General features: G+C 35.9%; 1 protein-coding gene across 17 annotated transcripts in view; it reads left to right on the forward strand.

Moving 5' to 3' along the window:
- The window catches only part of VPS13B (vacuolar protein sorting 13 homolog B), a 781,052-nt gene that overhangs the window by 212,251 nt on the left and 554,530 nt on the right, over positions 1 to 14,271 (forward strand). For all 17 annotated transcript variants that reach the window (XR_011493286.1, XR_011493288.1, XR_011493289.1 and 14 more), the window contains 2 exons: positions 11,180 to 11,314; positions 12,093 to 12,266. Coding sequence is in view for 14 of the 17 variants with exons in the window: in XM_044743909.2 (XP_044599844.2) it covers positions 11,180 to 11,314; positions 12,093 to 12,266 (309 nt within the window). In the remaining 3 variants the exon portion in view is untranslated. The remainder of the gene's footprint in view (positions 1 to 11,179; positions 11,315 to 12,092; positions 12,267 to 14,271) is intronic.

A 14,271-nucleotide genomic window follows, 5' to 3' on the forward strand; every position in this document is an offset into this window, starting at 1 on the left:
GGTATGTGACAATATTGCTTCCTTCAAGGGCCATTTTTCTGTATCTGATCATGTAGTATTTAATCTCCTTCCACTGCAGCTAATCATTGGCTTTTAGAGCTAAAAGAGATCTTAGTCATAATCAAGTCCAACCATACACTTTTTTCAGATGAAGAAACTGAGCCACAGAGCTTTTAAATCCGAAATTACACAGCTATTTGATGGCAGAGTTTATACTAGAATAAAGGTTTAATGTTTATTGTATCTTTCAGTAAACTCCCTTATTACTTCTTAATATATGTAAATTGAACTTCCCCAATATGAGCTTCTGTTGTTTATAATAATAATGACAATAATGAGAATATATTAGCTAACACTTACTGAATGCTTACATGCCAAATGGTCTGTTAACCACTGTCCATTTATCATTTCAATGCTCATGATTACTCTGTAAGGTACCTGAAACAATGTAGTTAAGTACACTTTGGGGTTCATAATGTGTTTAATATCTCCGTATACTCTGCTTTGTTTAACATAAAAAAATACTTGTTGCTTCTTTGTCTTTGATGGATGAAATGTTAGGGAGGAGAAAATTCATTCATAAGCTACATTTACTTAAGAAACATATAGCATAGCATGACATGACTTCTCTGCCTGGCTGCATGGCATACTAGTTAACCTGAAAACCTTTCCTCTATAAACATTCATGCTGGATAGTATATAACTCGTATAGTTCTAAGTGAATTGCTGAACCTGCAAGAAAACAAAAAACAAAGTCCAAAACAAGGAGGAAACCGAAAACCAGAGTGGTAAGCAGGCCCTCAAGCTTTAGCTGTAATGGGCTCTGGCAACCTCAGTTATCTTTGGTCTTGGCTTTTAGTTACCAAAAAAGGGTGAGAACAAGAAGAGAGGAATTGAGAAGTGATGCTCCATTTCTCTAAGCTCGTAACTTCTAAGGACTAGTGGAAGGTGAACTGTTTCAAAAACCTGCCCTACTCTTAATTTGACAAAGAAGCTTCTTTGTTTTGGTCTTGATGAGGAAGTTGAGGGGTGCGTTCCCTTAGAATTTGTAACCACAGTCCTTTCATCACTCAGATTTTAATTTCTTTCATGGTCTAGGAACCATCAAACCAATAAATTATCTTAAAATTTGATCCTGGGTGGACCGGTTACATCTCTGGATATCTAGTAGTAAACATAGGTGTTTGTCGTGACATATACCTTCAACTCTGGCAATATAGTTGAAAAAGAAAGCCTTGAGAAATGTAAACTCAGAATCCAAAATTACCCAGAACTTGGAAATAATCCACCAAGAGCAAGAGTTAGCAGAGACCTCCAATGGCCGTTGTAGACTCCTAGAATTTCAGATAATATAGTTATCAGCAGAGTATAAAATGACTGTTTAAAATTATTAAAGAAGCAAAAGATGGAGTTGAAATTATGAGAGAGGGACAGATATTATCAATAGAGACTAGAGAATGTGAAAAAGAAAAATATCTTTGGAACCAGCAGAAGTCATTGAGTAGATTAAATAGCAGATTAGACACAGCCAAAGACACTATTAGTGAACTTGCAGATGGACATAAAGAAATTATACTGAATGTAGCACTGAAAATAGAGATGAAAATGTGAAATACAGATCAGTATATCTGGACACTAGAATGAATTGATTCTTTGTATGTCTAATAAGACTCTCAGAATGAGAATCTAGGAGAGAGGCAATATTTACAGACTGTTTTTACTCCACAAAACTGATGCAAGATGCAAATCTTCAGACTTAAGAATAATAAGTCCTGGGCTGGCTCTGTGGCTGAGTGGTTAAGTTTGTGCGCTTTGCTTCGGCCAACCAGGGTTTCGCAGGTTCGGATCCTGGGCGCAGACGTGGCATCGCTCATCAGGCCGTGGTGAGGCGGTGTCCCACATAGCACAACCAAAAGGACCTACAACTAGAATATACAACTATATACTGGGGCCTTTGGGGAAGAAGGAAGAGGAGGATGGGGAGGGGGAGGAGGAGGAAAGAAGATTTGCAACAGATATTGGCTCAGGTGCCAATCTTAAAAATATAAATATTAAAAAATTAAAGAAAAAACAATAATAAATCCCTAACAGGAAAAATAAACCTAAATCTCTAAGTAGATCCCTAAGGTAAATCTCTAAGTAGTTTCTCTAAGTGAAACCCCAGTGTGCTAAAGACAAATATAAACCTTTAAAAGCAGCCCAAGGGAAAAGAAATTGGTAACATGATCTGCCAATATTGATGTTAGTTATTTAGTTTCCCATACTTGGTAATGAAGATGTGAAGGATAAATAAAATTATTTCTTCTTGAACATCTGTTATATTTGAGGCAGTGTGCTAAGCTATCTGGAATTCTCTTCTTTTAACCGCTTACAATCACTAGACTGTAACCCTCCCCTTTCCAACTAAAATGAGTTACTGATCTTCTTGTCAGACTATATCCGGAAGTTGCAGGTTCTTCAGTATTTTAACCACGCTCTGCCCCTCCCAAATGAAAAGATTTATTTTTCTAGTTCCTGATACTACCTAGAAATGTCCAAATTTCCACACCTGTGATCATAACATACAGCTATCAAAGTTAAGTAAGCAAGCTTGAAGAGGAGCAGGTTAATTCTTAATAACACAAATTAGTCTTCCAAGAATGTATGTGGTTAGTATGACAAAGACATGTAGAAATCAGACTCTGATTCACAGAATTTTAGAGTTAGAAGCAAATGTTATTTTGTTAATCTATATATCAAGAGTTGTCATAAACTAGGTGGCAGAATATGTTGCTTTAAATTAAGGCATCTCTTTTTATCATTCTGTCAGTATGAATCTGAGTCTTTACTTTTCAAATATTTATTTGCCACTGTTGATGTTAAAAAAAGTTAACAGAGGGGCTGGCCCCGTGGCCGAGTGGTTAAGTTCGCGCGCTCCGCTGCAGGTGGCCCAGTGTTTCGTCAGTTCGAATCCTGGGCGCGGACATGGCACTGCTCGTCAGACCACGCTGAGGCAGCGTCCCACATGCCACAACTAGAGGAACTCACAACGAAGAATACACAACTATGTACCGGGGGGCTTTGGGGAGAAAAAGGAAAAAATAAAATCTTTAAAAAAAAAAAAAAGGTTAACAGAGAAGGAGCTCTGTAGATACATCTTGGTCAGTAAATGCTTGTTGACTCTATTTTTGCTGGTATTTACAGCAACATGGACAGGGATTGCTGAGATGCAAGTGAGGGTGGAACTATGAAAAGTAAGGTCTTGCTATAGAAGACTTTGTGTTTTGTTCCTTGTGAATATTTAAAGTTCAATTCTGTCAGTTATCACTGTGAGCCACACTTCTGAGATTACTTTTTATTTCATGATGTTTAATTGGTTATAGTTCAATTTTAGATTCTGTTGAAAATATTGTGATTTTTTCCCCAGATATTTTGGCTTAACTCAACCCTAAAATGGTAGTTCATTTGCTTTTCCATGTTGAAAACAACAAAATTGTTTATCAGCATCAACAATAACAAAACAACCACTGCCTTTTACAGTTTGCTATCTTCTGTTTGCTTGTCTTATTAGAGGGAGCCATTTGCAGTCGTTGTCACTTACTGAGTTTTAGAACTAACCTGTTTTCTTGGTATGCCTATCTTATTTGTCCTTGCCTACCCAGCTTCTCTTGTTCAGACTTCCATTTTCTTCTTATGTGATCAATCTTCCTCTCATTTCACTTTCTCCCTTTATTCTTCCCCTGAAAGGATAATGCTTACTTTTTACTATAATATCAACTGTTTGGAAGCTCTTCACGATTGTTATTTTGTCTAAATGTTCCTTAATAACTTTGCTAAGATGGCTGTCCCTTCAATGCGTATTTTAAAAGAATTTACCTCTTCCCTCTTTCAGAAAATTTTATTGTTGGTTCATTATCCTGTGACTTTATTATTTTTGTGTCTGTAGCATGATCTTGGCTGCTTGAGTGTCCTGAATGATGTTTTGTTTTATTTTATTAAATGATAGTTTTGAAAGGCTTGTAACAAAAAAGGGCAGTCCTCTGGGCCCCTGTCATCTTCACTGCTTTTGTAGAGACAGTTATTTTCAGCACACTCTTAGATATTTACCTGCAAATTTTTAAGTGAAATGCTTATAGTGCAATTTTCTTATCTTCCATGTTTAGATATTATCTACATACTTTCTACTACCACAAGTAGTGCCTTAAAACAACATAAATTTATTTTCTTACAGTTCTATAGTTTAGAAATCTGAAATGAGACTCATACTAAAATCAAGATGTCAGCATGGCTGTGTTCCTTTTTGAATTTTATAGGAGAGAATCTGTTTTTTTGCCTTTCCCACCTTCTAGAGGCCACCTGCATTCCTTGGCCAGTGGCCCTAATCCTCCATCTTCAAAGCCAGCAGCATAGCATTTCTCGGACAGTGCTTCTGTCACTACACACATTTCTCTCTCTTCTTCTGCCTCTTTCTTTAAGAACCCTGGTGATTACATTGGGTCCACCGGGATAATACAGGATAATTTCCCTATTTCAGATCAGCTGATTAGCAATCTTAATTCCATCTCCAACGTAATTCTCCTTTGCCATGTAAGGTAACCTGTTCACAGGTCCTAGCATTAGGATGTGGACATCTTTGTGGGGAGGGACATTATTCTGCTTACCACAGAAGATTTAGCTTTTAGGGCCAACACTCGCTATCTCTATCTTTAGTCTCCCAAATCATCTAATATATCACAATTTTTGCTTAACATTAAGGTTTGCTTAATATTTAATATTCATATATTATGACCACGTATGTATTAATAATAATATACTATCATTAAATATGTTTTTCTTATGCAACTTTTATTCTTGGAGTTAATAACTGAGTTTTTTGGTTTGATTAGTGTTCTAGGTACTTATTATTAATTAATTCGCCAAAACGCTTACGGAAGCATGTATTCTCTCAATATGTTTTAATCCATGAGATAATTAGTTTTAATTTCTGTAATCATTATTCTTTTAGTGCACTTTCCTCCTGTTTCAATCTCCATTTGCTTCTAATCCTACTATAGAAATGTCTTAAAGTTTTCCTTTATCATTGTCCTCGGAATTCCCTTTTCTCTTACGTTGGACCCCTTGTTTCTTAGATCACATATGTTATTCTTCACTGATTTACTCCTTCTTTTTGGTGGAGCACAATTTCTCTAATTATCTTTCCCGGACAGGAAGTAAACATTTTTCAGGTCTGGCGTGTCTGAATGAATTTTTATTCTACCTTCATATGTGATTGATGGTTTGGCATGTATATAGATTTGTAGATTGGGAATTGTTTTCCTAGAGAATTTAAAAGTGTTGCTTTTTTGTCTTTTTGTTTCCAGTATTGCTCTTGAGGAGTTTGATGCCATTCTGTTTGTTTATATGTGACATATTTCTGTTTTTATGTATCTGTTTGTTTTTTAATCTCAGAAGCTTTTAGGAGCTTCTGTTTAGTCCTGATGTTCAGGTGGTGGGCTTCTATGTGTATGTTTTTTCATTTGTTGTGCTGGATATATGGTATAACCTGTTAATTTGAAAGTCTTATTCTTCAGTTTGGGGAAATCTTGAATTATTTCTCTGATTATTTTCTCCATTTTCAAAAGTTCTTTGTAGAACTTTTGGTTTTCAGATATTTTATTGTTTAGGTCGATCCTTTCATTTTACTGTTATTTCTCTCCCATTTTCAATCTCTTGAGATTTTTTGTTTTAATTTATGGTGGAGTTCCCAACTTTATTTTCCAATCTTCTTATTAATTTAAGAATTAACATCATGTTTTTAATTTCTAAGAGCTATTGTTTGTTCTTTTAAAATTTTAGCTGATCATCCTGTTCTTCTGTAGTCTCCCTGAAGGTAGTAATTATTATCATTTTAAGTTTTCTCTTCCTGACATTGTCTCTTTATCCCAATGTCCTTTTCTGTGTGTGTATGTGTGTGGTTTTTTAAATCTCTACCTTTCATATTAGAGATTTCTACCTAATATCTGATGATCCTTCATATTGTAGAATAAAATACTAAATAACTAGTTGGAACCTGTGTGTAATGCTGGAGCTTGTTGAATGACTGGTGTCGTGAAATTGGGCACTAACCCATTTTTTGCTGGGGGATTATCAGTTATCAGTATCTCTGGTTCCCTTTTCTTGGAGTGGCCAGTTTCAGCAGAAGGAAATCCTTCCATTTCCTTCTTGGAAGTACAGAGTTCTTAGAGAGTAAAAGAAAAGGAGATCTTCTTTCCAGTACATGTACTCTGTATAGATTTTTTAGATAATCTCCCATGTTTTAGCTTGCACCCTCTTCTTTGGTTGTATCCCTTAGTCCAAAGTCCTTCTGCTTTAACCTCTCCAGAGTGAATCCCTCAGTCTTTTGCCAGGATGAGTGTGGGATAGTTGCATGGCTGCATGGATTGAGGCAAAGGATCTGTGGTCCTTGGAGTTTCAGTTACTCATCTTTTTAGTCTCATCTGCATTCATGCCCTCTGATCTGCCTGTTTTCTTTAAATCTTACCTTTCCAGGGCTTATTGAAGATCAACTTGCTTCTTAGTTTACTCACGGACACTTTTCTGTGTTCTACTAAGTCATCTCATTGCTACTTGTTCATCAAATATCCATCCTCCAAAATTTTTATGACAGCTCCTGCCTCTTCGAGAGCTGCACATTCAGCTTTTGTCTTTTCATTTTTATTTATTTGTTGGTTTAGAGCCCTAAAAATTTTTCTTAACAGTCTTTTGGTGGTGGTTAAGGAAGGAACAAAGGTACACTTACGTATGGTTTGACTCCTTAATCTTTTACTTCCACACAGATGTACAGGTCATTCTCATTAGTTTGTCTTTTAATTTGTACATGGTAATTATAGGAGTCATCATAAGTTGATGACTGAACACTGGAGAGTAGATGTTGAGGGTTAAGGTCTCAGTGAGGATGGAAGAATTATGGCAGGGAAGAAAGTTGGTGGAAAAAGAATTAGGGTTAATGGTGCACCATAGGGCTAAGAATATTTGTTAGGAGTTGATATTTTTCAGAAAAGTACTACAAGGAGAAGAAATAGCAGTACATTATTTCATATTAAATTGTAACACAAAAATTCTTTTAGATTATTCCATCGGTAGTGTGTACAATGTTAAATTGTATTTCAACTGCAGTGCCTTAGGGATTCCCTTTTCTCTTCCTCTAGTGGACTGTAACAGCAAGATTTGAGTAAATATTTGTAACAATGCTTTGTAAAGGCATCATTTCAAATGTAAGATATTGTCAATGCCTTGTAATGGTCCTATTGACTCATGTCAGCTGAGTGTACCTCTTACCAAAATATTCCACCTCTTCTCTAAATTAAGTTCTGTATAAAGTTCAGCTGATTTCTCAGAGTTAAATACCTTAAACAGTAGCTACAGTGTTTACAGTATTTTGGCCTCCACATGTAACAATACTAAATAGTAGCTTGCCTTAAGCTACCTACTTACTAGATACTTAATGCAGCCTATAGCCAAAGCCATGCTTTTTTAGTTTCAGAGCAATTGCTCTTTTTGTTTCTCCATGTTGTGTCCCTAACAGGAAATTTCCTTTCACAGTCTCAGAAAGCAGCTTTCATGTAGAGCACAATGTGAGTGGTGCCCTGAGTTGTGTATTGCCAAGACACCTCTCCTCTCTCCCTTCCTAGTGCTTATGTGTGGGGTGCTTTACAAATTTTGGTTTGAAGGTGGAGTGGGAAGTAAACAAGATTGTTTTTTTATAAATGCTTTGTTGTTTTTAGAGAAGTTTTAGGTTCACAGCAAAATTGAGGGGAAAATTCAGAGATATCCCTTATATCTTCTGCCCCTATACCTTCGAGCCTCCCCCAAAATTAATATCCCCCACCAGAGTGGTACATTTGTTAAAATTGGTGAACCTATGTTGACACATCATAATCACCCAAAGTCCATAGTTTATGGTACCAATATTACTTTTACTAGTAAAAAATAATATGGTACCAATCTTGTTGAAATTTATCAAGAGATAACTATAATTTTTTTTAAAATCTAAGCTTGTGGCATTAAAAACTAATTACTTTATAAAGAATTTCTGAAGAAATTATGCGTAATGACATTGTAGTTATTAAAACAAGTTTTAAAATATATGAGAAATGTAGTGATCATAAAAATGTGAACTAAGTTCTTGATAGTATTAGTCTAAACCAAGATGCTTTATTTAAGGATATGAGATTTTTATTAGAAGAAGTTTCAGGCAACTTCTTCTGAGAAGAGTCTTATATATAGCATTCATTAGATATTAACACAGACCTACTATTTGTGATTCACGATAGAGTCCCAAACTTTTTAAACTGTAAAAGAGCAGTGCTATAAAATAATTTAAAAGCAAAGCCATTTTGACCTATTTATATTCTTTTGCTTTTTGCATCTACCAAAAACTAATTCAATTCTTTTGGTTCTGAACACTATCAGCAACCCTTGAGAGAATCTTTCAGTAGCTCTTGTCTGCTGACTGCTATGTAGGCTCTTTATATTTTTTGAAAAATTGGCATAGAATGAGAGTCTGACTGAGGGACTTGAGGGCTAGGGGAGTATAGTACTCCAGTCTGTGTCCCTGTCCTCATCTATGATAGCCAGCCCTAGTGGTCTAGTGGTTAGGATTTGGCACTCTCACTGCTGAGGCTCAGGTTTTAGACCACCTGTGTGTCAGTTGTCATACTGTGGTGGCTGCGTGTTGCTGAAAGCTGTGCCACCCGTATTTGAAATATCAGCGGGGTCACCCATGGTGGATAGATTTCAGTGGAGCTTCCAGGCTAAGACAGACTAGGAAGAAGGACCTGGTCACTCACTTCAGAACAAATTGGCAATGAAAACCCTATGAATAGCAGTGAAGCATTGTCTGATACAAAGTGCCAGAAGGTGAGAGGATGGGGCAAAAAGACTGCCCGGAGCTTTCCACTCTGCTGTACACAGGGTCGCTAGGAGTCAGAATCAACTTGACGGCACTAACAACATCATCATCTAACATAATGATTGGAGCAGGGTAAATTACCGACTGATGGTAATTTCTTGCAATCTCAGTAGATGTAGGATAGCTCAGCTTCCTTTCTTATAAGAAGAAATGTGATCCAGGCCTTGCCACTTTCTAACTTGAGCCTTGGGCAAAATCCTTATTTCTCTAAGTCTTGGTTTTCCCGTTTGTAAAATGGGAATAGTAATTACCACCTTGGGTTTCTTTTCCCCCATGTGATGAATAAATAAAATAACAAACTAGACATAGTGCATGGCACCTGGTAAGTGCTCATTGATAGCTAGTGCTATGATAACTAGTATCACTGCTACTACTATTATTACTACTACTATGTTTGTATAAATATTGTTGGCATCCTCAAATTTTCTGAGATACTGCCTCTTAAGTTTTTTGAGTTATGGATTTTGAGAATCTGATAAAAACATAGAAAAATATATAAAAATGTAAAATACACATTTTAGACTCCTACTCTGAGGATAACGGATACCACTTCAAATGGAAACAACCTAAGTAGTGAATGTTGGAAAATATTAACCAATGAATACAGGTTTGTATAACAGCCAAATGGAAATTAGTAAATTAATAGTAGGTCCTTCTGAAGTAAGGCTTACTGTGTGAGAAGGTGTCTTAAGATGATGTCCTCTAACCGTTTGCAAACCATTTAACCAGGCTGCAGATTCCTGGGCCACAACTCAGGAAGACTCTTGGAGGATTATGGGGCTTCTTGAGCACACTAAAGTTTAGATCAAAGATTTCCTAATAATGTTGAATATAGCTATCATAGTTTATGGTTTTCTTAATTATTCACATGTAGTTTTGCTGAAAGGAGTTTCAAATATGAAGGATAGTATATATTTGATCAAAGTGTGGAATGGGTAAAAGAAGGGAAATTATGTTGGTAGATGTACGAATATAGGCAAAATGAGTTGTACAGTGTTCTGTGACGGGGTCACATTGTGTTAAACACTCTAACTCTTTGATTGCTAACTGTAGGATTTTGAGTAAAAATTATGTAACTTGGGGCCAGCCCAGGGGTGCAGCGGTTAAGTTCGAACGTTCTGCTTCTTGGTGGCCCAGGGTTTGCCGGTTCAGATCCTGGGTGTGGACATGGCACCGCTTGGCACGCCATACTGTGGTAGGAGTCTCACATATAAAATGGAGGAAGATGGGCATGGATGTTAGCTCAGGGCCAGTCTTCCTCAACTAAAAGAAGAGGATTGGCAGCAGTTAGCTCAGGGCTAATCTTCCAAAAAAAAAGAAAATTACGTAACTCTTCTAATCCATGTATCCTAATCCGAAAATGAGGATAATATACATCTTTACTATAGGCCTGTTGTGAGGATTGAATGAAATAACATGCATAACACATAGTATGTCCTCAGTAAATGTTAGTTGATTAGAGTTCTTCATCGTCGTCATTATCATTTTAGTGATTCGCAATATTGTGGGTATAATGTTCTTAAGGTTTCTCTGCCTGTTTAATTGTCACCTACTCTCCAGGGCCAAAATGAATTTCTCCCTTTTGAATTAAATTTCCCTACCATTTATTTCATGGTAATTGTTCCCTTCTGTGCTTTTATGTTCTTCAGCAAGTAGCATGGAGTAGAGACGTTAGTATTCACTTTTTTGGTTAATTGATATAGAATCCCTTTGACTTTTATCTATATGTGGCATGTCAGTTTTGCTTATAAGCTATTGTATTTTAACCTTAGGAGCTGTTTCGAGCTATCTTGTTTCTCTCTCCCCACTCTACCTGACCAAGATGTTTTGAGGGATCTGTTTATTTAAGAAGTTTACTGTTTAAATTAAATGTCTCTGCCTGAATGAAACTCAATTTATAAGTTAAATTTGTTTCAGAAATGAAAATCTTATTCTATATTCTAAAACCAAATATTTTTTTAAAGTCTCCTGTTTTTTAAGCAAATATTTGTTTAAAATATTTACTTTTATTTCTTGAGCTTGACTAATGAAGAGCTGACTGCATAAATATAGTTATGAGAGTTTAGCCCATTTCTTTTAAAATTGCATCCTTTCACCTCCTAAACACTAAACTATGAAACCTAACACAAATACTGTAAGAACATCTGAGGTAGATAATTAAAGTATAATTAAGTTTAAATGCCTTGGTGAAGGAGTATAAAAATTATTTAAATTCAATCGGCTAGTACATTTGCAGTTTTCTTTTATTAGGTGTGAAATCTAAGAATCCGCTGCCAACTCTTGAGGGCTCAGTCCAGAACGTGGAGCTGAAGTACTGCAGCACGTCGTTGGTCAGATGTGCCTCTGGGACCCTGGGATCAATAAAAATTGGTGCCAAAGCCCCAGGTATGTGCAGCTGGACCGTGTAAAACTTTATTGCCTGTATAGGAGAATTGGCCTTGCGTTTTACAAGGAGCGTTACTGAAACAAGAATTTACTCATTGTTCCTATGAATCAGAGGTTTTAAATTTTTTTATTTTACTAAAAAAAATTTTAATTGTGGCAGGATGATACTTCTTTACTTTAGTAAATTGATTTGTATTTAAGAAAAAAAACTTTGCATGATTTTAAGAGTGGTTATGAGGGATAAAAATTAAAGGAAAGTTTATTCTCATACTTTTTTGGGGAATAGGAGATATAGATATGTATGACACTTAAAAATTAAATTAAAATATTGTTAGTATAATAAACAGAAAACCCAGCTGTTTTTCAATTTAAGGTTGTAATTGACTTCACCTTTCTACCAAAACTTTATTTCATAATATTTTTCTTAAACTATTTGTAATTTAATTTTTTCCAGTGCAAAACTAAATTTCTAGATAAGTTTAAAGAGGTATAGATTCCCTTGAATGTTTAGAATACAGTGTGTTCATGTTGTTTCCTTTTATAAGCTTTTCTGAACATGTGGTACATTCATTAGCTAGATACTAAAGCTTAATTTCTTAAGAGTTAAAGTGCTTTTAATTTTATCAGTCATACTCTTTAGAGTATAGCTAAATGTACAGCTAAAATTACCAAATATAGTTGAAATATTATAATGTTAGTAAAATATTTTAAGATCAAGCTTCCTCAAGTTACTCCTATATTTTATTTTATGATTTTTTTCCTAAATGTTTCTCTTCAGGTGATAGTGGAAAAGAGAAGTTGATTCCATTGCTTCAGGGTCCCTCTGACACTAAAGACCTTCATAGCAGCAAGTGGCTCAATGAGAGTAGAAAGCCAGAATCTCTCTTAGCTCCAGATTTGTTAGCCTTCACAGTCCAAGTTCCACAGTATATGGACTACTGCCACAATTCCGGTAAGTACAAACTTATCATTATTCATTTATTTTGCATTTTCTTTTCCAGTAAGGCTTTTAAAATTGGACTTTTTTTTTCTTCCTTTTTTTTTTTTAAACAATTTGTATCCATTGGGATAATCTCTGGAGTTGTGCCCTTTGGGAAGTCAAATGAAGCATTTTTGTATCATTTTTGATAAATGGACGTTTGTTTACAAACAATAATGATTTTATTTTATTATTCTTTTCTCTTTGAGGAAGATTAGCCCTGAGTTAACATCTGCTGCCAATCCTCCTCTTTTTGCTGAGGAAGACTGGCCCTCAGCTAACATCCGTGCCCATCTTTCTCTACTTTATATGTAGGATGCCTACCACAGCATGTCTTGATAAACAGTGTGTAGGTCCACACCAGGGATCCAAACTGGTGAATCCCAGGCAACCGAAGCAGAACGTGTGAACTTAACTGCTGTGCCACTGGGCCAGCCCCTATTTTATTATAATTAATTATGAGAGGTATTTATTAATTGAGAGATAATTTTGTTGTATGTATAACAATCTGAGATTCATATCCAGGAAATCCAACTGAGTTTTAAAATATACTCTATCATGTAATACATAGAAAGGAGTAAAAGAAATTTAAAACATTGGAAAGATAAAATATTTTTCTTGGAATAGTAGCACCTTGTGACCCACAGTTTGCCTTATTAAAATTAGATATTTGGGCCTTCTGTAGTTTTGCAAAAAAGAAAAGATGTTGATGGTGGAACCAAGACAACTCTGAGGTCAAGATGCTATTTTTTAGAGTTATATTTTTATCTAATAGCACTTTGCCTAGAATCTGTCTCATTTTGTTTCACACCCTAATAGCAGATGGTCCTTCACTGAGGCTAGAAATAAGATGGCTATTTACAGGTTTCTTAAAAGGGAAAGGGGTCTGATTTTTTTTCTTTAGAATTAATTGGCCAGTGAGGAAGTGGTTTCAAATGTTAACGGACTAAGACTGTGACTATGGGTAAAAGATTTTACCAATCTTTTGGGGCTGGCCCTGTGGTGTAGTGGTTAAGTTCATGCACTCTGCTTCAGCGGCCTGGGATTCGTGGGTTCGGATCCTGGGTACAGACCTACGTGCTGCTCATCAAGCCATTCTGTGGCAGCATCCCATATACAAAGTAGAGGAAGACTGGCCTGGATGTTAGCTCAGGGCCAATCTTCCTCACCAAAAAAGAAAGAAAGAAAAAGATTTTACCAATCTTTTTTTTTTTTTTTGAGGAAGATTGACCCTGAGCTAACATCCACCAGCATCTGTGCCCATCTTCCTCTACTTTATATGTGGGATGTCTGTCACAGCATGGCTTGATGAGCAGTACCTAGGTCCACACCCAGGTGAACCCCGGGGCCACCAGCCAAAGTGGAATGCACGAACTTAACCACTGCACCACCTGGCTGGCCCCTTACCAATCTTTTAAGGTAGTGGTTGGTAAACATTTTAATAAAGAGCAAGATAACTAATGTTTTAGGCTTTGTGAGCCATGCGGTCTCTGTCTTAACTATTCAGTTCTGCTGTGATAGCACACAAACAGCTATAGACAATATGTAAATGAATAGATGTGACTGTGTTCCAATAAAATTTTACTCACAAAAATAGGAGGTGGGCCAGATTCAGCCTATGTAGTTTGCCTACCCTTGTTTTAGAGAGAAGGGATTGTTGATTAAATAAATATCATGCTTTTGTTAATGGCTGTTTAATCATATTCCTTTAATATGCTGTTTGGTAAACTCCATTATGTAATTATCCATATAGTAGTTTTTGGTAGGTTTTGTCTTCAAATCATCACATCATTAAAATGTTCCTAAAATGACCAAAGTGTCTGGTTAGAATTTTGATACCTAAGAAATAACTAAGCTTATTTGAATCTACTACATATTCTTAAATTTTACAGTCTCATTTTTTTGTTTTGCGATGTACACAGAATGAATTAATGAGTCTAGCTTGTTTAAACAATAATCTGATCTTTCTTATAACAAT

This window comes from Equus asinus, chromosome 12 (assembly GCF_041296235.1).
Source record: "Equus asinus isolate D_3611 breed Donkey chromosome 12, EquAss-T2T_v2, whole genome shotgun sequence".
Taxonomy (NCBI): domain Eukaryota; kingdom Metazoa; phylum Chordata; class Mammalia; order Perissodactyla; family Equidae; genus Equus; species Equus asinus.